The 23,423-nt window shown below is 51.6% G+C and overlaps 1 protein-coding gene across 7 annotated transcripts in view; it reads left to right on the plus strand.

The window, feature by feature from the left end:
- The window catches only part of ALKBH3 (alkB homolog 3, alpha-ketoglutarate dependent dioxygenase), a 66,903-nt gene that overhangs the window by 39,223 nt on the left and 4,257 nt on the right, over positions 1–23,423 (plus strand). For 3 of the 7 annotated variants that reach the window (XM_036258208.1, XM_036258207.1, XM_036258209.1), the window contains exons 9-10: positions 8,417–8,515; positions 9,456–9,961. In XM_036258208.1, the coding sequence (XP_036114101.1) occupies positions 8,417–8,515; positions 9,456–9,545 (189 nt within the window). In that variant the 3' untranslated portion in view covers positions 9,546–9,961. Of the gene's footprint in view, positions 1–8,416; positions 8,516–9,455; positions 9,974–11,724; positions 11,803–23,423 lie in introns of those variants that run through there. The other 4 variants (XM_036258210.1, XM_036258205.1, XM_036258213.1 and 1 more) reach the window with 4 other exon arrangements.

Consider the following 23,423-nt stretch of genomic DNA (forward strand, 5'->3'; position numbering starts at 1 on the left):
TTGGACCACAGAGCTAGGAAGTCCCTATTATATCTGTTACCATCTTGAGGAAACCCTTTGCTTGACCCTGCAGACATTCTAAGTAACATCTTTTTTCCTTGGATTTGAAGCACACATTCTGGAATACGTTGTCTATATCTGCAGTTTCTCTTTCCTCACACCTTAACTCTTGAAACACCTGCTCTCTGGGTGCATCCCCATCACTGCAGTTACCGATTCCGTTGACATAAAGAGCAGGCACATTGGCCTTTTCTCAGTCACTATCCTCTTCTCCTGGTAATGTTAGTCTCCAGTATCCATCATCTCTCTGCTGGAAACTCAACTGCTTTTTTTTTTTTCCTCTCCTTTTGGCTTCTGAAATACTGTTATCATTGTTATTCTCATACTTTTCTCATTGCGACTTCTCTGCCTCCTTTGACGTTATTTTCTTTTGCCTTCAATCTCTTAAATATGGATGTTCGAGATTATCTTTGATTTTGTTATCTTTGTTTACATTATTTTTTAGGAGATTATAAACTGGCAATGCATTGTAAATGCCAAATGGCCATGGTCCGTTTCTGCCTTGTTCATTATTATGCTTATTACAGTGTGTGTGGGTGTGTAAGTGTACTTGGAATGAATAAATAATAAGTAAGATCTCATTTATTCGTATGGCTTTAATCATTCCTTCTTTGGTGGGATAAGTTCTGACTCTCTTATCTCCAGCTTAGACTTTTACTTCATGTTTCACTCCTCACTTTCTGCATATCCATGAGACATTTCCTCTTATAATAGCACTTGTAATGTCTAACTTTTAACCTGGAATTCTAAAATCAGATTATTGTTCTCTCAGGAAACAATAATCCGCCTGCTGATAAGTCCATTTCTGATCACGATCTTACTTTTCTCTTGGTCAGGTTAGAAACAAGTTATTTTCAGCTCTTTATTGTTCAATTATTTGAAGTGTTTCAATTTCCAAATCTTAATTCTTGGACTATCTAAAGAACTCAGCCCTGTCACAGTGACCATCTTCATCCCAGGCTCTTTATACCTCATGTCTAAAATACTAAAAATGATCCTTTTCCACCCCGATGTCCATAATTCCAATCTTTTCTCCCTCATTGTTGTCTGGTACACAGATGCCAGCTATTTTCAGGAATAGTTCATATTCATTCTCTCTCTCTTCTCTCCTCCCTACCCACCACCCATATTAATTGAGTACCTACTATGTGTGAGGCACTATGCTCCACTCTGGAGCTACAGCAATGAACATGATAAACATGGGCTCTGCCATCATGGGGGGTCACAGGAGCTAGACAAGAATCAAATGAACAGAGAGAAATAATTGTCCTGAGCTCCAAGTTTGGTTTTATTCCAAGTGCAATGGGAATACATGAGGTTGTGACATGATCTGGTTTCCATTTTAAAAGATCATGCTGGCTGCTATATGAAGAATAGTTTGGGGAGAGGCAGGAGTAGGAGACTAAGGAAAAGGTGCTTCCAGTATCCTCAGTGGGAGACGGCTGGTTTGGACTATGGTAGTGGCGGTGGGGATGAAGAGAAGTTAATGAGTTTGAGGTATGTTTTTGAGGGAGAACCAACGGAACTTGCCATTAGTTATTTACATAGGAGGGTGAGGATCAGGAATGACTCCCAGGTTTCTGGCTTGAGCAGTTGGTGGAAGTAGGTACTATTTGGTCAGATGGAAGAGGAGCAGGGATTTTTGCATCTGATTTTGGCCTTGTTTAAGGAGGATTTGTAGAGAGAATGAGGAGTTCCTTCTACATCTAGGTTTGAGATGCTTGAGACTTGCAAATGTTGAGTAAGCCGTTGGCTAAGTCTGGGGGTCACATGACAGACCTGTGCTGTAGATGTCACTTGGGAATTGTCAGAATAGCAACAACAACAATAATAAAGTGATAATGATGCACAACAGTGTGTAGTGCTGGCTCTGTGCTTGGCTGTGTTCTAAATTCTTTACATATAATCCCCCAATAATCTTATGAAGGTGATGCTGCTATAGTTTATCCCCACTGTACAAATGAGAAGGCTGAGGCAGTGTTAAATCACTTGCCTGCCCAACATGGCTCAGATAACTATTTGTTGGATTGAATTGAAACTAATAGTATAGATAATGTGTAAAGCACTATCATTCAGGGCAAGGGAATAGAGAAATAGGATCTGAGAGCCAAGATTGAGCTCACTGCTTCCTTCACTTTGTTTTCCAACTCAGAAGCCTTTATTTGCTCCTCCTGAACTAGAGGCTAAAATATAAACTCCTTAGCCAGACTGTCAAATCCTCACATAATCTTTGCTCAGCCTACTTTGTTCTCTCGTTGTTCCCTGTATGATTGCACCATTCTGCTAAAGTATCTCTTTGCTCCTTAGGCATGCTACCTTCTCATTAACGTAAGTTCTCTAAAGGCTTCAGGGGTCCACCGGAGCCTTGAAGCCCTCTCATGCCTCCAGTGCAGAAACTAATAATAACCACATGTCAAGAGCTTTCTTTGAGCTTGGGAAATGAGTAGCAGGCTTCTTATTTTGCTCATTTGTGTTTTGTTATTTTACAAGCATCTTTGTAGTAAAAAGATGGGACGTTCTTTAGATAAGTAGTTCATCTATGGGATCAGAAATGATGTGGAAAACCAAATGTTTCCCTGTTGACTGAGATCATTCATTAAGAAGCGTGTTTTGCTTTCGGCGGCCTTTTCTGATTGAGTTGGGGTCACTGAGATTAAGAATATGATTCTTGAAGACAAAGTACAAGACATGCGTGTCCGGAGCTTTCTGTCAGGCACTATCATGTGGAAAGGCAAAGGGGGCATCAAAGAAGCCCAGCAGATGACAGGCCTGGCTTAGGAGCTTCCTGGCCAGACAGGATGACAAAGGATGACAGACAGGGCCATAAAAGGAGGAGTCATGTGACCGGCCCATCAGCAGCACAGTTGAATCTGGTCCTCAGACTTTGTTTGTTTATTCTACCCCAGAATTTTTAAAGAAACTGAATTAGTTGCCAAAATTTATAACTCGGGAGCTTCTACATAAAAATTCCACTTTCAGCTTCCCTGGAAAACTCTGATTGGGCAACACTGGGCGGACTGAGCTGGAGCTGCAGAGCAGCTACCCTGTAGGCTGGCCCGTGCTCTCTGGTTCCCCGGTCCCGCTGCCTGCTGTGCTGCACTCGGCCCACACCTCTCGCTTATGCTGCCTGCTGGCTACCCCTGCAGTCCAGGCAGGGCGCCATGTGTTAGGGCAGGAAACTTTCCGGGGTTTCAGAAGGAATAGAGGTCACTTTGGAGAGACAGCATAGTGGAAAGTACACAGGCTTTAGAGCCAGGCGAATATAAGCTCAAGTTCTAGCCCTGCTTGACTCCTGCCAGCCTTTTGCCTTAGAGACTGACTTTCCCTCTAGCTCCCTTGGTTTAAGAAAAATGGACAACATTATCTCCCTAATGGGATTGTCTGAGGATTCGCAACAGTGTATCAGTAGTGCCCAGCATGCCTGGCACCCGAGCAGCATTCACCGTGGTCGATCCTGTCCAAAGAGTCCAGCAGGTCCCTCGGTGTAAGTACCTAGAAATTGTTATAAAAAGAAACCTTTAAAAAAAAAAAAACCTCAACTCCAGGTGGATTAAAAAGTTAAATCTAAAAAATATAAACTCTCTCTCTCTTTTTTTTTTTTTAACTAAAAGGAAATGCAGTTGTATATTTAACTTTTCTCAGGATGGGAAAGACTTTCTAAGCATAAAAACTGTGGAGGAGAGCCAAAGGAAGGTCAGTGGAGCTGACTCAAACACTTTGGGGGCTACTCTCCGTTAAATACCAAAAAACAATTAGAAGGCAAGTAACAAATGAGAAAGTATGACAAAGGCAAAATATTTTACTACCTGCAGTTACAGATCAGTAAGAAAAATGTTTACATCTCGTAGAACAATGGACACAAACTAACAGAGAGCTTGCAGCAGAAGCAATGCAAACAGCAGCAGGCATGTGGAATTGTTGAACTGGTTATTCAGGAAAGAACTGTGAAGAATGCTGTTTCTCCCTAAGTGTTTTTCATCATTGTCGTTGATAATTTTCAGTATTGGTGATATGGCCAGAAGGCAGGTATTATCATACTCTCCTGATGGGATCATTAACTGCCCCAACCTTCTTAAGAAGGCAGTCTGGTAGTATAACTCAGAGTGCCTTCAAGTTCATGTCCTTGGATCCAGTGATTTCATTTTTAAGAATATATTCTAGAAATAGACTCAGAAATGTTTTGCCCAAGATCTACTTGCAATAGCTTTTTTTCTTTGTCTTTTTTTTTTTTTCATATGAAAAACTCAGTCTCCAAACATGTGTACCTCACTTACATTCTTTCTGTACCGCAGGCCGATGCTCCAACCTCTGAGCCAAACCGGCCAGGGCCACTGTTACATTCTTAATCACGAGCACAGTGCCTGACATAAACAGGTGGTCAAAAAATGTTGGTGAGATTAAAGAAGGAAGGATGTGTTCAGGCAAAGGAATATCATCCAGCCATATTTTTGAAATACTGTATTTTTAAGACATAGGAAAATGTTCACAATATAATGTTAAAATGTAGAGTACACGGTTGTATCTATAGACTGTTGTTATATGTGTATTGTATGAATGCTGGATGATGGAATTAGAGGTGATTTTTATGTTTCCTTGGTGCTTTCTTTCCCTCAGTCATTCAGCACGTATTTCTTGATGTGTGTGATAATTGGCACTGAGCATGTTTTGAGAGGACAAGACAACATGGGCCTCCCCTCGTGGAGTTTATCAGAGTAGGAAGGCTGACGTTGAACAAGTCCTGACACTGCGTCATTTACTGGTAAATTTATGTTGATTTTATAGTTGAAAGAAAAACTATGCCAGTGGTGATTTTCAAGCATTGATGTTGGTTGTAATTTCTAAGATACCTTTTTAAGACAAGGAAGGAATAATTACACGAAAAATCTACACAGATCTCATACATTACCTTGCCAGTGAAAAGAATGTTTAGACTTCCTGCCAGTCGGGTGGCTAGTAATGACATAATAAATACACCCAGCCATTTTTTCTTAAATGGCACTTTTCTAAAGGACACTGAAGAGGCTGGTATTTTGGTGACATGGCCATGAGAGTTGTGGGACTTCGGGAAGCCCTGCCATTCCTGTGAAATGATGGTCCGGCTTTCAGATGACCTGGCCGTGGTGGGGAGTGGGTGAGAACGGCGATCTGCATGATATGAAAATACACGCTTTCCTTTTCCATCCACCTGGGAGGTTGCAAGTGTGTGGAAAGCCAAGCACAGCAACAGTAAAACCTACCCTGTAGGCTGATTGTGGCCCCAGAAGCTTCTTTTAACTGGGATCAGGAATGGAAAATTTCATCCTAAGCCATGGTTTTTTGGGAGCGTGTTTTGTTTTGAAGAAAGACCTGAGTAAGTCAGAGGGTCACCGAGTTGTGTTTGGTAACTTAACCATGCTTAATGACTGCGGTGGCTCCTCTAAACAGTCTGACATGTGCTTCCCCTGCGCATCCGCTCATCGCCTCGCGCTTTCGCACAGCCACGTGAGCTCTCCCGCCAGTGTCTGCGTCCTGCGTGGAAACAGTCTGTGCACCTTGGGTAAGTTCAGGGTGGCACTGCGGTCTGTGCCTCTCTAGCCTCAGGAGAAGGAAGCATTTGTGAGCCCCATGTTGCCTTGGTAGAATCCCTGGCCCTCTTTTCTGTCTCCTGCGAATTAGGAACGCATTTCTAGGCCGCGGGTGTTGGAAGGAACAGGCAGCCTGCCTGATGGGGCCGCCTTGCGCGCTGGGTGCACAGTGTGTTGCTGTCTCCTGTGGAGACTGACTGGAGAGTGGCTCCTTCCCAAGTGCAGGCTCACCCTCGCCTCCTTTTTGATCCCGTGAATGGTTATACTGGATGTAATTTGTTTAAACCAACCTGAGGCCTTCTCTCATTTGAAAAATTCAGATCTCAGGAGCATTAAGTGAAACATAGATATGCGAGTATTACTTTCCATCAGTGCTAAAGTTTCCCTCTGGCATTTGGAGTGCTCTTTCCCTCGCTAGTCTGTTCCTGCTTCGTGCTCCAGGCAGAACTGCAGTGTCACCTCTTCTCTTCCACTGGCCTTAGCACCCTCTGCTCCCCGATACTGTTTTTTTTCATACACACACACACACACACACACATATACACACACACATATATATATGTATTTTTTTTTATCCTCACCTGAGGACATTTTAATCGTTTTTTGTTCAGATAGAGTGGGAGGAAGACAGAGGAAGAGAGAGAGAGAAACATCGACATGAAAGGGACACATCGAGTGGCTGCCACCCGCACGACCCAACCAGGGCCGGGGACAAACTGCAACCGAGGTACATGCCCTTAGCGGGAACCAAACCCAGGTCTCTCTGGACCACAGGCTGACGCTCTAACCACTGAGCAAATCCGGCCAGGGCTCATATTTTATTTTATTTTTTTTTAATTTTTTTATTAATTTATTTTTGTTACAGATGTTTTTCCTTTTTTTCTCCATTGACACCCTCCTCCCCACCCCCACCCCACCCTGTACCTGGCTTTGTTGTCCGTGTCCATCGGTTATGTGTACATGCATATAAATTCTGTGGTTCATCTCTTCCCTCCCCCCACCATCCCCTCTTCTGAGGGTTGTCAGTCTGTATCCTACTTCCACGTCTCTGGGTCTACCCTGTTCCTCAGACTGTTATATTCATTATATTCCACAAATAAGTGAGATCATTTGATATTTGTCTTTCTCTGCTTGGCTTGTTTTACTTAGGATAATACCCCAATATTGTTTTAATGTTACACTAGATCTCCATCTTGGGGCTGGCTGCATGTAGCGTAGGCGTCTCTGTCTGTCCGGCATTCGCTCTCCTGCCCTCGTGTCTGTGCTGGAGAGAGCGAGCCCTGCTGCACTCCCTGGCTGTGTGGAGGGCAGCAGTTCTGCATCTAGCTGTGTGTGCCTCGCTTGCTCTGGTAACTGACTTTTCAGCCTATTCCTGGAGCCTTGGGCCCTCTAATCTCAGGGACAGTGTACCCCCTGCTGATATCTTCTTTCCAGGAGAACATACACCTCCACTGTCTGGGATACTTATTTCAGAGAGCAACCTTTCGCGTTTCTGAGAAGGACAGGGTCACCTTCCCACTGCTCTCTGGTTGGCTGAGGGGTCAGAGGTGAATGCTTTGGTGCATACATACCACTGGAAGAGAAAAGGTAGAAAGCACCATTAAAATTAATCACTGAAACAAAGTTATTTCAAACATTGTTTCTTATCTTCTGCCTGTAAAAATTATGAGTTTGCTTGCAAAGTCATTGCCACAGGTTGGGGCCTGGAACTTAGACTGTTTATGCAAGTTCATTATTGTTTTGATTTTGATTTTCCTGGAGGAAGGCATTGTAAACAGTTATGTTCTCAGAAGCACCCGTACAATAATAAACATAAACACAGACTGCAATGAAATCAGTCCTGCACTAACCCAGATGTAATCCCGTGCATCAGAAGTGAAGCAGATGAACGGGTGGATCTGCCCTGGAGAGAGGCGAAGAAGTCAGGAAGCTCAGGACTGTCCCAGTCTGAGCTCTCGACATGCTCCTTGTTGCGTGAGCAGGGAAGTGTGCACTGTGGCCTGTCAGCTGGGAAGGCGGAGCACCCAGCTGCGGCTGCCTGCGGCTGCCTCGGGTCACAGCAGCGGACGTGGCTGAGCTCTCTGAAAGGGGCATGTGAAATCCCAGGCGTTCGTACCCTAAGTGTTCAGGAATCATGCTCCATTTTCCAGCCCTAAACAGCACGTCTCACTTTGCAGCATGATCCTGGTGGAGAAAGCTTACTGTTGCCCTTTCTGGAAAGAAAGAGGAACATATCTCCAAAACACCAAAGGGCTATAGGAAGAGTTGTGACTAGATTTAATACAGGTACCAATTAGTGAATTAGCATAAACTGTGAAAGATGATCAGAATTCATCATACCATGTCTTATTAAAAAAAACCATTTTCCCATGCTATGTCAAAACGCAGAGCACAGCATAAAGCAGACGAAAGACTTATAGTGTAAGTGAGTTTTAATTCCTTCATAGGCCAGCATGGCGTGTCTGCATTTTGGATGCTGATAAGAAGAAGAGTAATAGCTGCACTTACAGCGATTCACTTGGCCAGTCTGCAGTGATTGCCACGTGCTGGATCAGTTGAGGCTCACCACAGTCCTGTGTGGCAGGTGCTGTCACCCCCACTGCGCAGAGGAGTAAATTAAGGCACAGAGAGTTGACATGACTAGCCTAAGGCCAAACAGCTGCCAAGTGGCAGAGACAGCCAGTGACCCCTGCATCTGGCTGAGAGGTGTCCATTTCTTTGACCACGGTCATGTTCTGTCACATCTTGATCACATGAGCAGAAAATTCAGTGCAGTGAATGCTGTTTTCTAGGAAGAGCATGGAGACTACACATACGTGGAAAGAGTGAAGATACCCTTGGCTCATGGGACCTTGTTAATCATGGAAGGAGCTACGCAAGCTGACTGGCAGGTGAGGACATGCAAGTGAAGTGAATTCGCTCCCTGTGGAGGCAACTTTCTGACTGGCTGATGATCATTAATTTCTATCATAAACGTGGTGAAAACAAGTTGCTTTTATAATGAGCAAGGGGCAATAAAGTGACATTATTGCCCAGGAGTTTTGACACTCCCGACAGTCAAACCAGGCCTTTGCAGAGCGGTGTCCCCTAGAACTTCGGCGATGGACATGTCCCACAGCTGTGCAGCCCAGGGTGCCAGCCTCCAGGCACACAGGACTGCAGGTCTCTTGCCATGTGGCTAGTATGCTGGAGAACCAGACTTGAATCTAAATGAGTTTAAATAGCTCCAGAGAGCGAGGGGCTGGCGTGCTGAGCTGCCAGCTCCACAGCTCAGGCCCGGCCATTGTAAAGGCAGGCATTTCATTTTAAAATATGTTTCTGTTGATTTCAGAGAGACGAAGGGAGAGGGAAATACAGATAGAAACATCAATGAGAGAGAAACAGCAATCGGCTGCCTCTGGCACACTCCCTCCTGGGGTTCGAGCCTACAACCCAGGCATGTACCCTGACCAGGACGCGAACTGGCGGCCTCCTGGTGCATGGGACAGCACTCAACCACTGAGCCCCGCTGGCCAGGCAGGTCATTATAAGATATGAAAATTAGTGTGAGAGCAGAATCCCGCATCTCTTTTGGTCTCAGCCATTTGTGTGTGTTCTTTTGAGACTCAGAAAAGGGACAGGAGGCTGAGAGGAAGAGCAAGCATTGGAAAAGAGGAGGTGGGGCTAGTTTTAGAGAAGGAGAACTTTCTCCACCAAACTCTAAAGATCTTACTGCTGCTTATTTAAAGGGGGATAAATTGAAATATGTGTATATACTCATAAATAAGTTTCAAATGGCATTGAAATGAAAATGTGCATGTGGGTATCACAGTTATTTCTCTTTCCACTTAGCACCGGGTGCCCAAAGAGTACCACTCTAGAGGGCCAAGAATAAACCTGACCTTTCGGACAGTCCACCCAGACCCTAGAGGGCACCAGTGATGTGAAGTGTCTGAGAGAGCAGCCAGGCTGAGACTGAGCAAACCTTCCGCCGTGGAGACACTGCGAGAGGCTGGCCCAGCTGGTCTCCGTGCGGCTGGTTGGAGGATGGGGTGGGATTTACTTCCCAGCTCAGAGTCCTGTTAAGTACCACCCAGCAGCTCATGTTCATACGATGTTTACTGTGGGAGCAGCAATCCCTAATCGCATCTTGAAATCACATATTTTGTTTGGGAAAATTAAAAACCCCTGTGGCTGTGAGCAGATGACTCTGTCCCCAAGCAATTTTTCTCCTGACCTTTCCTGCTTTGCTTGAAAAAGCAGAAATGGCCTTTGCCACTGGTCTAAATGCACACGTGCTGCTCCTGTGGCTTCAGTGAAGTGGACGTGGAAATGTGCGTCAGGACGGGGGGTGTCCCGTGGGCAGACAGCTGCCGAACCCCAGCAGGAGGCCGCGACTCCGAGCACCTGGGCGCGCGCTGCGGTGGGAAGCTGCGCATTCCGTGAGCACGTATTTATGAGTCTCCTTTCCTGTCGGTCTTCCCAGGACACCCGGCAGGCTACAGGCTGGGAACTAAGGGTGAAGACAGTGTTCTCTGGGCTGCCATCTTCAAACGACCACCTGGGCCACTTGTAATTCAAGACAAAACTGTCCCCTCAAAGGGAAGAATACTTGACTGATGTCGTGAGAAATCAGGCTCGAGCAGCCGACGCTCTGCTGGCGACAGCTGTGCCACGCTGATTCGCTTCCCTAGAGGGTCCTCGAGCCACTGAAGCCCAGACCAGGTAGAGGCAGAGGGCAGTGCTGCAGGGGCAGGCTCCGTCGCCTCACAGCTCTCAGATTTCAGTAGCCCTATGACTAAGGCCGGCTTCTGACTCAGTGTTCTCTTAGGCACAAGTTCCCGAGATTCAGGGTCAGCTCATGATGTCACCAAGGTTCCCAAAACAGAACCAGTGGCTGCCCCATATTGCATCATAAAAGCACATGTTGTCTTGACCTCTTGACGTCAGGGCAGTGTGCCAGATTGATTCCAAAACAAGATAAGGAAGATGGACGAAAAGAGGGCAGGAGAGTTCGAGTTTCCCCAGCTGCCCGAGGGGAAGATTGTCAGAGCCTCCTCGCTTTTGATCTTGTTTCCATTCCGTGCTCTGAGCCTGCCGGTCCGGATCATGGCAGAGTGCCAGAGGCTAGCCAGGCCCTTCCCCAGAACCCAGGTAACCTGCGCCTGGCCGGGCTCTGCCCTGGCAGCCTCTCCGACAAGCTCTCTGGCTTCTTGCATTGGGGTCCCTCCACCCTTTATTAATATTTTTTAATGTTACATGTGTGTAGCCCCTTTCTCTAAGAAATCCTAAATGCTTTATAAAATCTGACCATTATACTGAGCCTTCCTGTGAGGAAGGTGCAAATCACTATAAAAATCTCTATTTTATTCCTAACTCTTCTATTGAAGCAAATCCTGGCCAGGGTGGTCCAGCCAGCTCTGGTTCTGACTCTGATACATGACACTGGGAAATTCCTCTTCCATTCCCAGACATGAAAGAACCGGCAGAGGGTTCCAGGCCCTACAGCTCCGCTCCTAACGTAGGGTCATGCCCTCCCGGCATCAGCTGCAGACCTCTCTTCACTCATCGCGGCCGCGCCTGCCAGGAAACACGTTCCTGGGCTCAGCCCGAGGGGGTGCTGCTTGCTGTCCGATGTCAGAGCTGCCTTTCCCACCACTAAACTACTGTCCCCTCCGAAGTGTGCAGTAGGTGCTCGCCACAGTGACAGTGCAGTTTAGGACCAGACGGAGTTCCAGACCCGGCCAAGGACGGCCGTGCTCGGGGCCGCGCCCGCCCGCTGCGGGTTCCGCGGTGGCAGGCCGACTGGGAGTTAGGGGTGAAGCTGTGTTCGCCAACGTTACTTGTGAAGCAGAGGAAGCAAATATGGCTGTGGCATGAGAGGAAATACAGGTTTAGTGTTCAGCTGCCCTTTTTCTGAGCCTTGATAACCTGCCGCGCACTGACCTAGGAGCTTTCATGCATAGTCCCCGATCTCCACAGCCCTTGAGAAAGACGCTGTTTCTTGTGTGGAGACCAGACAACCGAGAAAATTTAACAGGGTTTATAAATGGCAGGACCAGAATTCAAACCACAGGCTAATCCCTGAACTCTGATTTCGCCTCTGCCATACTGAATTTAGGCAGAAGAGTCTGCTCGGCATCCCAGGGGCCCTGAGCCCGCCTTGCTCCGGCAGGGCCGGTGACCCGGCCACCGAGGACGCTGGCAGTTCCCTGGCGTCCCTGCACCTCGTCCCTGCTGTTCAGCGGCGTCTCCTCGTCAGAAACCGTGCTGCCAATGGACTAGTAATTGGCCATTTTACCAGGAAGATCACTTTGGGTGCACAGAATCCAGCTTCTGGCGAGTTAGACAAGTTCTCATCCAGGACAGTTTTCCTGCCCATGTCTAAGAAACACTCAGAGTCGACAAGTAGGCCTTCATTCTTAGCCTGCGGGTACATTCGGAGACTGAATGGTGCCCAGAGTCAGCACCAGGCTTCCTCCCAACATGTCACAGCAGTCAGCGGACAGCCCAGAGGAATGGCCCAGGCTGCACACAGGCGACTTGGGTCAAAGCGCGGGTCGGAACAATGAGCGCCTGGCTTCGGATTGTATCTCTGGTCTGGAAATCAGGGTCCACGTTGTCGGCTGGACTGCTAGCCCAGGTGACCGTGGAGAGTCCTAATAAGTTTGGGTCACAGCCCATAAACCTGCCATTTCCTTGTGGCATTTGCTCCCTGCCGCCTGCATGGCTGATGTGACCCTGCCCTGGTGCGTGGCAGGTCCTCTTGAATTGCATCGTGGCCACGCCAGCAGAGTTACGGGGAGCCGAAGAGCAGATGCTCCAGCTGGAGGGCTGAAGAGAAAGCGCCGGCATGAGTGGCCCTGCCCTCTGGGAGTATCCCTTCCTCGAGTTCTGGCAGCTCCGACCTGGCTGCAGACTATCTGAGACCCACTTTGCCTTGTCTGGTCACAAACAGTTGTGTCGAGTCTGAATTCTGGATTGTCGGCCTTAACAATGCCTTGGAAAAAGCCAGCCGTTTCCATAGCGATGCATTCTGTTTGTTTACATCTTTACTTATACCTGATTCCACCCACACACCCTCCTCAGAGGGACCGCGTCTACACCGTCCCCCGCCCCCGTCTTCTCTGCGGAAGGGACCGTCCTAGGGGCCGTCAGTTCTGTGCTGCTGGAGTCCCCTCTTAGGTGTGCTGGTGCCCGTGGGGGCAGCAGGAAGTGACTCCGATGTTTACCTATTAGAGTGGACACAGGAAGGCTGCCTGTTCCGCGGGTGCCTTTTACTGCTGTGCTGAGTTGCAGAAGCCCTCCCCAGCCGCACAGGGGCCATGGCCTGCGGGCTGCTCTTCAGTGTGAAAGCTGGGCCTGGGGGCCAGCGTCGGAGAGCAGCGTGGAAAACGGGGTCATTGGGCCGACCTTGTAGCCAGCATCGCTAAAAGACTACCTTCTCAGGTGCGCGAACTTGGAGCTGACCCCGTGTGTGCCAGCGTCGTCGTCACAGTTATTTCTGTCACTGCCCCTCATCGTCGTGGTGATGTCATGCTCCCTGGACTCCAGGGAGAACCCCTACTCTCATGTGTCCTCCGGGCGTGTGGACGTGCTCAGGCAGAGTCCTGGCCTCTGACCCAGCTGTAACGCTGGACACAGATTCGAAGTTTCTGAAAGGGAAGGAAAGGTGAAAGCCAGGAGGGAGTGTAGAGGGTCTACCCCTTTGGCCTGTTATTCCTGAAAGCTGATTTATTCCTAAAAGCAACCTTAGGGTGTGATCGGTTTTTGTTTTTGTTTTTTATCCTCATGCGAGGACATTTTTGCATTTATCTTCAGAGAGAGAGGGAGGAAGAGAGAGAGAGAGAGAGACATCGATGTGAGAGAGACACATCAACTGGTTGCCACCCACACAACCCCAACCGGGACTGGGGATGAACAGCGACCAAGGTATGTACCCTTAGCAGGAACCAAACCCGGGACTCTGGTCTGCAGGCTGACTGGCCAGGGCTTGTTTTGTTTTTTATTTTATTTTTATTTTTTTATCCTCACCCGAGGACATTTTTTCAGTTTTTGTTCAGATAGAGTGGGAGGGAGAGAGAGGAAGAGAGAGAGAGAAAAACATCGCCATGAAAGGGACACATCGAGTGGCTGCCACCTGCACGACCCAACCAGGACCGGGGACAAACTGCGACCGAGGTACATGCCCTTAGCGGGAACAGAAGCCACGTCTCTCTGGACCGCAGGCCAGTGCTCTAACTGCTGAGCCAAACCAGTCAGGGCTTGTTTTGTTTTTTAAACAGATGACCCTGAGGTTCCTAGAAGATTGAACTGATCCTGAGAGCGTATCCTGGGTGGGCTGGAAGAGTCCTGCGTGGTTACTTGTCAGCAAGGCATGCTGTGGTCTCCGGGCCTCCTCCAGCCCTGGCCCCAGGCAGTGGGGGCGGCAGCCCGAGTCTCCTGGGGCTGGAGGGACTGTGTTTTCTTGGCTCCTTCACTGGGAAGCATGGTAGAGACTCTGGCCCTTGCCTGGCAGCCTGGGAGCTTCTCCCCATGGGGCAGGAGGCTGGAGGAAGAGGCGGCCAGCATGGGCTTTCTCAAGGGCCACATGGGCAGGTTGCAGTCAACTGCCCACTGCAGGAAGGGCATGGCCAGCACGTGGTGACAGGCACCTGTCAACAGCCTGTGAGGATCCAGATGCCCCTGCCCTGCCCTCCTTATCATGGTGGAGACCATCTAAGAAGAGAGTCCACACCCTCCAACCAGAGCCAAGGGTTGTACCCTCCCTGCTTAAAGAATCTTGGTGGGATGGGTGGATGAAGGATGCCTCTGGGGGCTTCCCACACTGGCCTGGGGGTATTCAGGCTGCAGGCCCACCCAGGCAGGAGAATCCAGGAGAGGAGCCCCACCGGAATGTCTCTCATGCCCTGTTTAGAGAAAACCTCTGGAATGTTTCCTCTGGAAATGTAGCAAGGGATTAGCTACCCAGTTCTTCCCTGCAACCCGCCCCACACACACCTGATGTTAGCATTTAGCCTCTTCACCCAAGGAAGGCAGCTCGCTTGGAGGTGAAAACCCAGAGGGGAGTGTGACTGAGCGGCCTCCTCCTAGCCCCCCCCCCCCATCTTCCCTGTGCTGAGGGTGGGCCGGGGAGGAGAGCTAATGAAGTCCTGTCCACACCTTGCCCTTTGCCTCCCCAACGTCCTGTCAGGGTGTAGGTTGGGGACTACCCTTCCCATTGGACAGATGAGAAAACTGAGGCCCAGAGGAGTTAAGGGCTCATCTGAGTGCCACCCAGGGTATGAGGCAGAAGCAGCATGAAGGCTCATGTCAGTGCCTAGGCCAGTCCTCTCTCCACACCTCTGAGGTTCCGTGACCTCCTCTGAGATCCCCAGCTATAAGCAGAACCTGGTGACGGAGGGAACATGGGCACAGACAGCCTCAGAAGGTCACAGTACCTATTGGGGTTGATGGTCTCGCTGCCGCACCAGCCGGGCGGCTCGATACATGGCAAAGATCCCTGCTGCGGCCGGAGGGAGCATCGTCCTGCCGAAAATAGTGCAAGCCGAGCTCTGCCAACTGAGGGGAATTCGCAGGACAGCTTCAAGCAAGACTGGCCCAGTTTCACCTTTGCTGGGGTGGGGCGGCTCTTACAGTCACCGTGCTGCCTGCAAGGGCAAACTTAGGGAGCAGCTATGGCACCCCACCCCTGCCCCAGCCTCACATCTGTCAGAATGACTGCCAGAGCCCTGGTGGAAAGAGCCTCAGTTTGAGCCTGGCAGACCTGGGCTTCACTCCCACTCTGTCCTTCCTTGCCGAGCCGCCTGGAACCAGTTGGCCCCAAGCCTCAGTTTCCTGGGCTGTGAAATGGACACAGATGCAGCCACCTCTCCAAGGTCTTGTGATGGTCGAGAGCATGAATGTAATATGCTTAGCAATGTCACTGTTATCAGTAGAATATTCCACTACCCTGCTACCCCAGCCCCAATGCTCATGCTGAGCCAGTGATTCCTCTGTGGCTGACCTATGCCCTGCGACCCCCTTCCCCTCGGCAGGCTCCCCCGGTGCCCGTACCTCTGTTGCATTTATCAAGGGTAGGCCTGGAGGCTTTGGGCAAAATGAAAATTGTTCACGAGTGAGTCTGATCATATTAAGATTCAGCTGCACTTAAGCGTCTCCTGGGAAGCCTTTTGAAACCAGTCGAGGAGAGCTCCCAGATGCCAAAGTGGCCTCGCATCGAGGCTCAGCTCTCTCTCTGCAGCCCCACCACATGCTCCCCAGGTAATTGGTCTCCTAATGCACTGTCCCTGGCCTGCCGCCACCGCCTCTTCCCCCTCAGGTCAGGGCTCGACGTCTCCCAGCCAGTGGGTCACCAACCAGGCAGAGATGCACCCCCACGCGTCACATTGTTTTCCTGTCCTTGCAGGCCGTTTCTAAATTCTGTACAGAACACCTTGGCCTGGAAGATTAAGCAAGATTGCCAGGCTGGAGTTCTGTGCAAGCCCAGGCTTCTGTGTCCAGAGGCTGTATCAGATGCAGCAGGGGTATCTGCAAGGAAGACACAATCCCTACTTTCACAGATAGAAATAAACCAGCGAGGCTTTTCTTTTCTTTCTCAAAATTAGTTTTTATTCCTCACTACAGAAGGAGTTATGTGTCCGTAAGAAGTTAAAAAGAAAGAGAAAGGGAAAACGGAAAGTCATCTGTAACTTCACAACCTGGAGATGACAGTTCTTTACCTTTTGCAGTGTATTTTTTTCTAAACATTTGTATACTTGGAAAAAAGAAGTTCATCCTCTGCTCGCTTTGTACCTGGTGCGCATTGGTGATCGTGCCGGAACACGCCTTTGAGAGGCTGCATAGAATTGCCTGTCGTTATGTAACCTGCCCCTTGTGTTGGATCTCAGGACCAGTGTTGACGCTGCTGTCGCTTTTGTTATCAGCTAACTGTCCTGTTCACTTCGGAAATCAGGAGGGTGGATGGTGGGCGGCAGGGTGGTGTTACAGCCCAGAGCCCAGGATTTGGCCTCATTCAGACCTCAATTTAAATAGTAAGAAGAAGAGGTAACATTTCTGTACAGCCTGAATACGGTTCCAGGCCTGTGTTAAGTGTCTTCCACACAATAACCCATGGTCTGTTCATCCTCACAGCGGTCCCTGGACTAGGTCCTATTTTTAGCCCCGTTTTACAATTGAAGAAGCGGAAGCGCAGCCCCTCCGCGTCCGGTAGCTGACCCATTGGGCGCATCCACGATGGTTTCTGAGAACGCGTTTCTGGAAGTGGGTTCTGCCCCAGACTCAGAAGGCTGTGCGTGTTCGTAAGGCCTTGATTGACCAGGATCGTAAGTGGCTTTCGGGAAGGCGGCGCCGGCTGCTCTCCCGCCGCAGCGCCCGCGGTGGCCCAGGCCCCGCGCTGTCCTCTGAAGCCCTTCTGCGTGTGCGGAGGAAGCAAGTACATCTTAGCCAGCAGGAGCCTGTGGTTCTATTTTGTGTCATTTGTTGAGAAAACAACACACATCGGAAGAACCTCAGCAACAAAGTGAATGTGAAATGAGGGCTCCCAACAATGAAAGCTGCAGGAGTTGGAGGAACTGGATGTAACCGAAGGTGGTAGTCAGGGAAGGCTGCGTGGTGGAGGAGGCACCGGAAGAATGGGGAGGAGACCTTGCAAATTGACATCCCGAAAGCTCGTGAGCAGCGGGGGCCCTAGGAGGCCTGTGCTCAGGGCCTGTGTCGGGGTGTTGAGCTGGAGGAGAGACAGTGAGAGAGGAAGTCAGGCCCCATCCGGCCTGAAAGGCACCTCAGGCAGACGGCTCTGGTGGCTGGGGAGCCACTGAGAGCTGCGACGGTGACTTTTAGGAAAATGTATTTGTTAGGAAGGAGTGAGGGGGGCCCCGAGGTGAGAAGACCAGTGGGAGACCATGACAGGAGCCCAAGCAGAGATCTGAGCATGTGACCCGGCAGTGCTGAAGAGAAAGATGCTGGGTCTCCTGGTGCTGGGAACACCCCTTCTTCCCACAGTGCTGAAGGGAAAGAAAAACAAACACAGGACTCAGCTGTGAGGTCAGAATATCAGTGTTGTTACTGACGAGGCTGGACGGGAGACCTTGGCTTATCTGCAGGGGACTTCCTGGCACTCCCTCCCACAGCAGGCTGTGGGCACCCTGGTGGAGGAACAGCACAGCAGGCCCCGTCCCTGCCAGCAGCACCCCACGAGTGAGGAGCCCAGGGGGTGGGCCCCCAGGCCTGCTTCCAGGAGGTGGCCGTGCCGGGTCCCCCAGGCGGGGACTGGAGCGGAGCAGCGCTCTGCTGGCGGCACATCCGAAAGCGGGCGGGAGAGGGGTCCCCTGTCCCTCAACCCAGGGCCTTCTCCCAGTTCCCTCGCTAGAGAAGCCAGTCCCTCTCCTGGGGACAGAGGAGCAGGGTTGGGAGAAGGGTAGGTGTTGTCTGTCCTATTTCTTGCTCCTGGGGTCGGAGTTCCTTACTGCAACTCCAAATAGGAGACCCTGCCCTCGCGCTGTCGCGTCCCCTGACCCGATGCCCGGGGGACAGGAGTCCGCGGGCAGGGCGGCGCCCGGGTGCAGGTTTGGTGCCGCGTGGACCAGCTTCTAGAGCAGGTTCCTCCCCTTGCTGCTGCGTGGCCCTTAGCAAACCTCTGCGCCCGCATGTTCCTCCGAAGCAGGGCTGTGGGAACGGAGGCGGCCGGTGTCCATCCGTCTTAGTACCCGCAGCTGTGGTCCAATAGCGCGGATGTGAAGGAAGGTCCTGCGGCCTGGGGGCGGGGCGGGGCTCGCAGGGCGCTGGGCCATCTCACGGCAGTGGAGGTGGAGTGACCTGTGTGTGGACAGGTCTAGGACAAGGCCTTGAGGGAGACCCCCCCCCCCCCATGGCCAAAAGAGACTGGTAGGCACAGGGGCCATCGCCGAGGCAGCAGGAGAGTGGACGGGGCCTGACTGTGGGCTGGTCCAACCACCTTTCCAGGGAGCAGATGGGTGGGAGGAGGGGAAGGAGGCAGGGGAAGAGCCAGAGGAGGAAAGGGGGGGGGGGGCTGAGAATGTACTGTCACTATGCCCTGGGTTCTCCCCACTCCAGCCTGGGAACAGCAGACGAGATGCAAGGCTGGTGGTGTCTCAGGTGAAAAGATGAGTAAGAAATCGGGCCCCTGGAGGGTGCCTGGGGTGCTGGGGCAAGCCGTGTCCCAGCCTCGGGGGCTGTCTGGGTTCTCGGCCTGCCTGCGGCCCCTGAGCCAAGCCTCTTCCTGACCGTGGCCCTCGTTTTTCCATCTGCAAAGTACAGGGGCCAAAACCAACTTCATGTTTTTTGTAGCTTTACTGACCACACTTCACGGTGGAAAAAAAAAGCTTACATACATACACACATTTCATTAAGACTAAAGCTTCATGAAACAGCACTTTATTACCATGTGTTTACTCTGATATTTTCTATGTAATAGTACATCATCTAAAAATGCCCGGCGTGGCCCCCAACCCAGCCATTTTCAACCCTTTTCATCTCATGGCACACATAAACTAATTTCTAAAATTCTGTGGTGCACCAAAAAAATATGTTTTGCCCGTCTGACAAAAAAACAGGTATACTTTTGATTCATTCGCTTTGAATGGCTATTGTTATGTTGGCTGTTGTCATTTTGGTTTGTTTGTTAATCCTCCCCTGAGGATATTTTTTCCATTGATTTTTAGAGAAAGTGGAAGGGGGGGAGAGAGAGGAAGAGAGAGAGAGGAGAGAGAGAGGAGAGAGAGATGTTAGAGAGATGCATCCACTTGACCGGGAATCCAAGACCCTGCGGTGTGCGGGCCGACGCTCCAACCACTGAGCCAGACCGGCCAGGGTGTACTCATTTTTCAGTTTGACAGACTAAGGGAAAAGAGGTCAGTGCCCCTGACCAAATAGTCGGGTAATGCATGTTTTCAAAATTCTTGCGGGGCACCATCGAAAATTGCTGTCCTGCAGACTGAATGGCCCACAGATGAGTCATACTCCGTGGTCTGAAAACAGTGACCCAGCTCATCTGGAAGGTTCCTTCCTGCTCTGGCAGCCTGCAGTTCTGCTCTGTTTCCTCACTCAGGACCCCCCACCAGCCGAGCCTCTGTGGTTTAGCTCTTTGCATCTGCAAAGGGTGGTTTCTAGTCTCCGATGCTGGAGACCGAAGGTGTCAGGAGGGAGGCCGGTGCTGCTCCCGCGCCCTCCCTCCCGCCAGGTCGGTTCCAAGTGTGAGGTCCGGGCTCAGCCACAGTCTGGGTGCTGCCTGCCGGGTCTCAAAGGCTGAGGGGAGGGGCCCCCACGCCTTCTCCTGCCCCCATACCACACGCTGGCTCCTGCCTGGCCTGAGGACCCCAGTCTTCTCCCTGGGAAGGGTGTTGGGAAGAGGAGCCTGGCTCCCAGGTGGAATTCCAGACTTTTTTTAAAAAAATACTTTTTCATTGATTTTTTTAGAGAGAGAGGAAGGGAGAGAAAGATAGAAACATCGATGAGAGAGAAACGTCGATCCGCTGCCTCCTGCACGCCCCCCACTGGGGATCGAGCCCGCAGCCCAGGCATGTGCCCTGACCAGGAATCGAGCCGGGACCTCTCGGTCCATGGGACCACGCTCAGTCCACTGAGCCACACAGGCCGGGTGGAATTCCAGACTTTCCACCTTGTCCATCCTCCAGTGAAGCCTGGGCAGCTGCAGGAGGCACCATTGTGCGAGTTGCTGTGGGTAAGGAGAGCTTTGGCAACTGAGCGGCCTGGGATCGAATCCCAGCTCCATCCCTGCCTGCCTGTGTGGCCTTGGGAAAGTTCCCTAACATCTCTGAGCCTGTCGCCTCGACTAAGCCTGACGGTCATGACACCTGCCTCAGAGGATAAGCTTCAGGGAGCGATGGTAGGTCACAGTGCTGTGCTGGCGACTGGGTGACAGGTGCCCGGGATCAGCTCCTTCTCCTTTAAGTCCCATCTCCTTGTCCTTGTGGCGGGACGTCTGGAGAAATGGCAGCCATTGCTGCCTTGAAGAAAGGTGGGCCAGGGACCAGCACAGCGACATCAGAGAGGGGCTGCCTTAAGCTGGGAGCCCGGGGAGTCACCCACCCCAACGAGTCCAAAATGTGCAGAGACGGGGGCACAGCAGGCACCTGGCATCTGCTGGGCAGCCGGACATGTTGCCAGAGGGAACACAGGCAGGTCTCAGGGAGAGCGCACTGTCTGGACCCCAAACGGGCCAGTAGCTACTCACGAGGCCGGTGGTGTGTCTGTCCTGGGGCGGGGCTCAGAACCCATGACACAAACGATGTCTTTTAACCCTGATTTCTTAGAATCCATTTAAAATCCACCCTCCTACAGGGTTTTACCTCCGAATGTTCTTAGAAATCGTCTGGCTGATCCTAGCAACCACTACCCTGGGAGAGAGATGGGGCCGGCACGAGGCTTCCCCAGTCACAGGGGGTGCGAACTTTCTAGTGAACCCCGGAACCAGGGATTCCAGCAGGCAGTCCTGGGTGCTGCTGGCTCACCCTGGTTCTGTGGCCTGCTACCGAGGCTGCATGGAGCCCTCTCTGCAGGCTGTCTTCAGAGCCCACAGCACGTTCTCTGTGCTTCTCCCCCACCCCCACCCCCACCATGATGGTAAATAATTGAAAGGTAGATCGGAGCCAAGCTGGAGATGGGCCTGGGGGCTCCTCGCTCCTCGGGGACTGCTCTCCAGGGGCAGCTGTTTCCCAGAACTTGGAAAGCAGTTTCTCCAAGGGCTCCCGTGCACATCAGCTCTCAGTAACTACAGAAACTGGGGCTTTGACAGCCAACATGACTCTGCCAAGGCCACCGGCTCCAGGGGCACAGGCTGGAAGGCCCTTCGCCAGGCTGCCTCCTGCGGCTGGAACTTGGTGGGCCTCTGACCTTGCCCTGTGTTCCCGGCCAGCTCCAGCCGCCCTCTGCTCTGTTTTGCCAATAACCAGAAGACTCTTCTTCCCAGGCAGAGGCGGACACTTTACTTTGGGACATAAATAAGATAAGTCCCTGGGCTTGTTTATGGAACACATGGGGCTGGCCCGTGCCTCAGTTCAGACAGTGAAATGTCTCAGGCTCTGAGGCTGCAAGTTCTGGCTTTATATTTACTAGCTGGGCAGGTCTCTGGGCCTCAGTTTCCCTGTCCATATATGAGGGGCAGTGCCAGATGGACCCATTCCACAGAACCTGTGCTCCCCGAGGGTGGTGAGGCTGGGGTAGAGTCCAGGACTGGCTTCCATCCTTACCTTGCCCCTGCCTTGCTGCTTGCTGTGTGACCTTGATCCAGTTCCCTCCCCTCTCTGGGCCTTTCTGGCCTCATCTCAAAAGACAGAAGATATTCCTGCTTTGCTGTAGTCACAGAGGGAAAAGTACTTTGCAAAACTCTAGGACCACAGATTGTACAGGATTTTATTCGTATCCTTAGTGATTCTCAGACCACTAGTCCCAGGAGAGGGACTCTCTGATCTGCAAAGAAAGCATGCGGGAAGGACCGAGCCACAGCCGGGCTGCTGACGCTGTGCCAGGAAGCAGGCCGTGGCTGGGAAGCGTGTCCTATTATTCCCATCAGCATAGCCGGGCCCACAGGCTGGGATGGTTCTTAGGAGGTTTCCCTGGGCTCTGGCTCCCTCTGAGTCCCCAGGAATCTCCCTGCCCCCACTCCAGCCTGGTGTCCCTGGGCTCATCCTGGGAGTGGGGGTTGCCAGTGTGCCTCCCCCAGTGAGCCCAGCCCGGCCATGGCAGCCTGCCGGTCAGCAGCTGGCATCCCATTACAGGGCCTACAGTGAGGCCCAGATTAGACAGTGAGCTCATCGTGGTATGAATGGGGCCACCGGGGGGCCCTGAAGGCTGAAGGTCTGACTTAGGAATATCACTGGGGTTCTCCCTGGATCCCCTCTCTGAGTCTCTCGACTCTTCCTCTGTCTCTCTCCCTCCCGTGCACACATTGATACCCCCTCCTGGAGCTTGCTGGAGATTGTCATGGCAACCCTCCAGCAAAATCATCAAAACACTTTGCTCACAATCGTACCAGACGAAGTGCTAATTCTGAGTGAGGCAGAAGCAGTTGGTAGGACGCTGAAATCACTGGCTTTGTGGGGGGGCGCTGAGGGGTGGAGCGGGTTCCAGGGGAAGGTGAGGCTGGGCCAGGAGGCTGGACCACCCGGAGAGGCCCAGACATTGTTGCTGACTGCTCCCCAGCCGATACCACATTCACATCCTCTTGCACCCCCACACCTGAATGCACACACGTGGTGGGTGGGCCAGACACCCCGAAGAGCACACTGACCCAGACAGCAGCATCTAGAATAACCACCGCCCGTTCAGCACTTGGAGGCCTGACATGCCCTCTGGAGATACTTCCGGGTGAGTGTGAGGGGACAGCCAGCTGCCCAAGGCGTCTAGCTGGCAGTAGGTCTGTGCCAGGTTGCCGAGCAGCCCCAGGAAGCAGGGAGCTCGTCTCCCATCCCCAGGGGAGCACCTGTGCACAGGAGGGCCCGGCTGGCTCTCCCACCCGGCTCTGCAGCCTCCGGCTCGGTGCCCGTCTGCATCCCGGGACGGACTGGGCATCCCTGCTCCCGCCTGATCTGGCCTGGGTACCGCAGGCTCCCTTGGAAACAAAGCCCTGTTAATAGCTGAAGAACTGGAATTGCTTTTTTTAAACGCTGGCTTCGTCCAAAAGCCAAAGTGTGGGTGGGGATGGTGGAGATGGTGGAGGCACAAGCCCCTCCCGTCTGCTGCCATCTTCCTGCCCCATCTGCTCCCCCCGCAGCCCCTCCATGGAGGCGAGCTTCCCCCGCAGCCTCAGCCCGGGCTGCTCGCCACGCTCCGGCCCAAGAG

This window comes from Molossus molossus, unplaced genomic scaffold, assembly GCF_014108415.1.
Source record: "Molossus molossus isolate mMolMol1 unplaced genomic scaffold, mMolMol1.p scaffold_m16_p_13, whole genome shotgun sequence".
NCBI classification, from domain to species: Eukaryota; Metazoa; Chordata; class Mammalia; order Chiroptera; family Molossidae; genus Molossus; species Molossus molossus.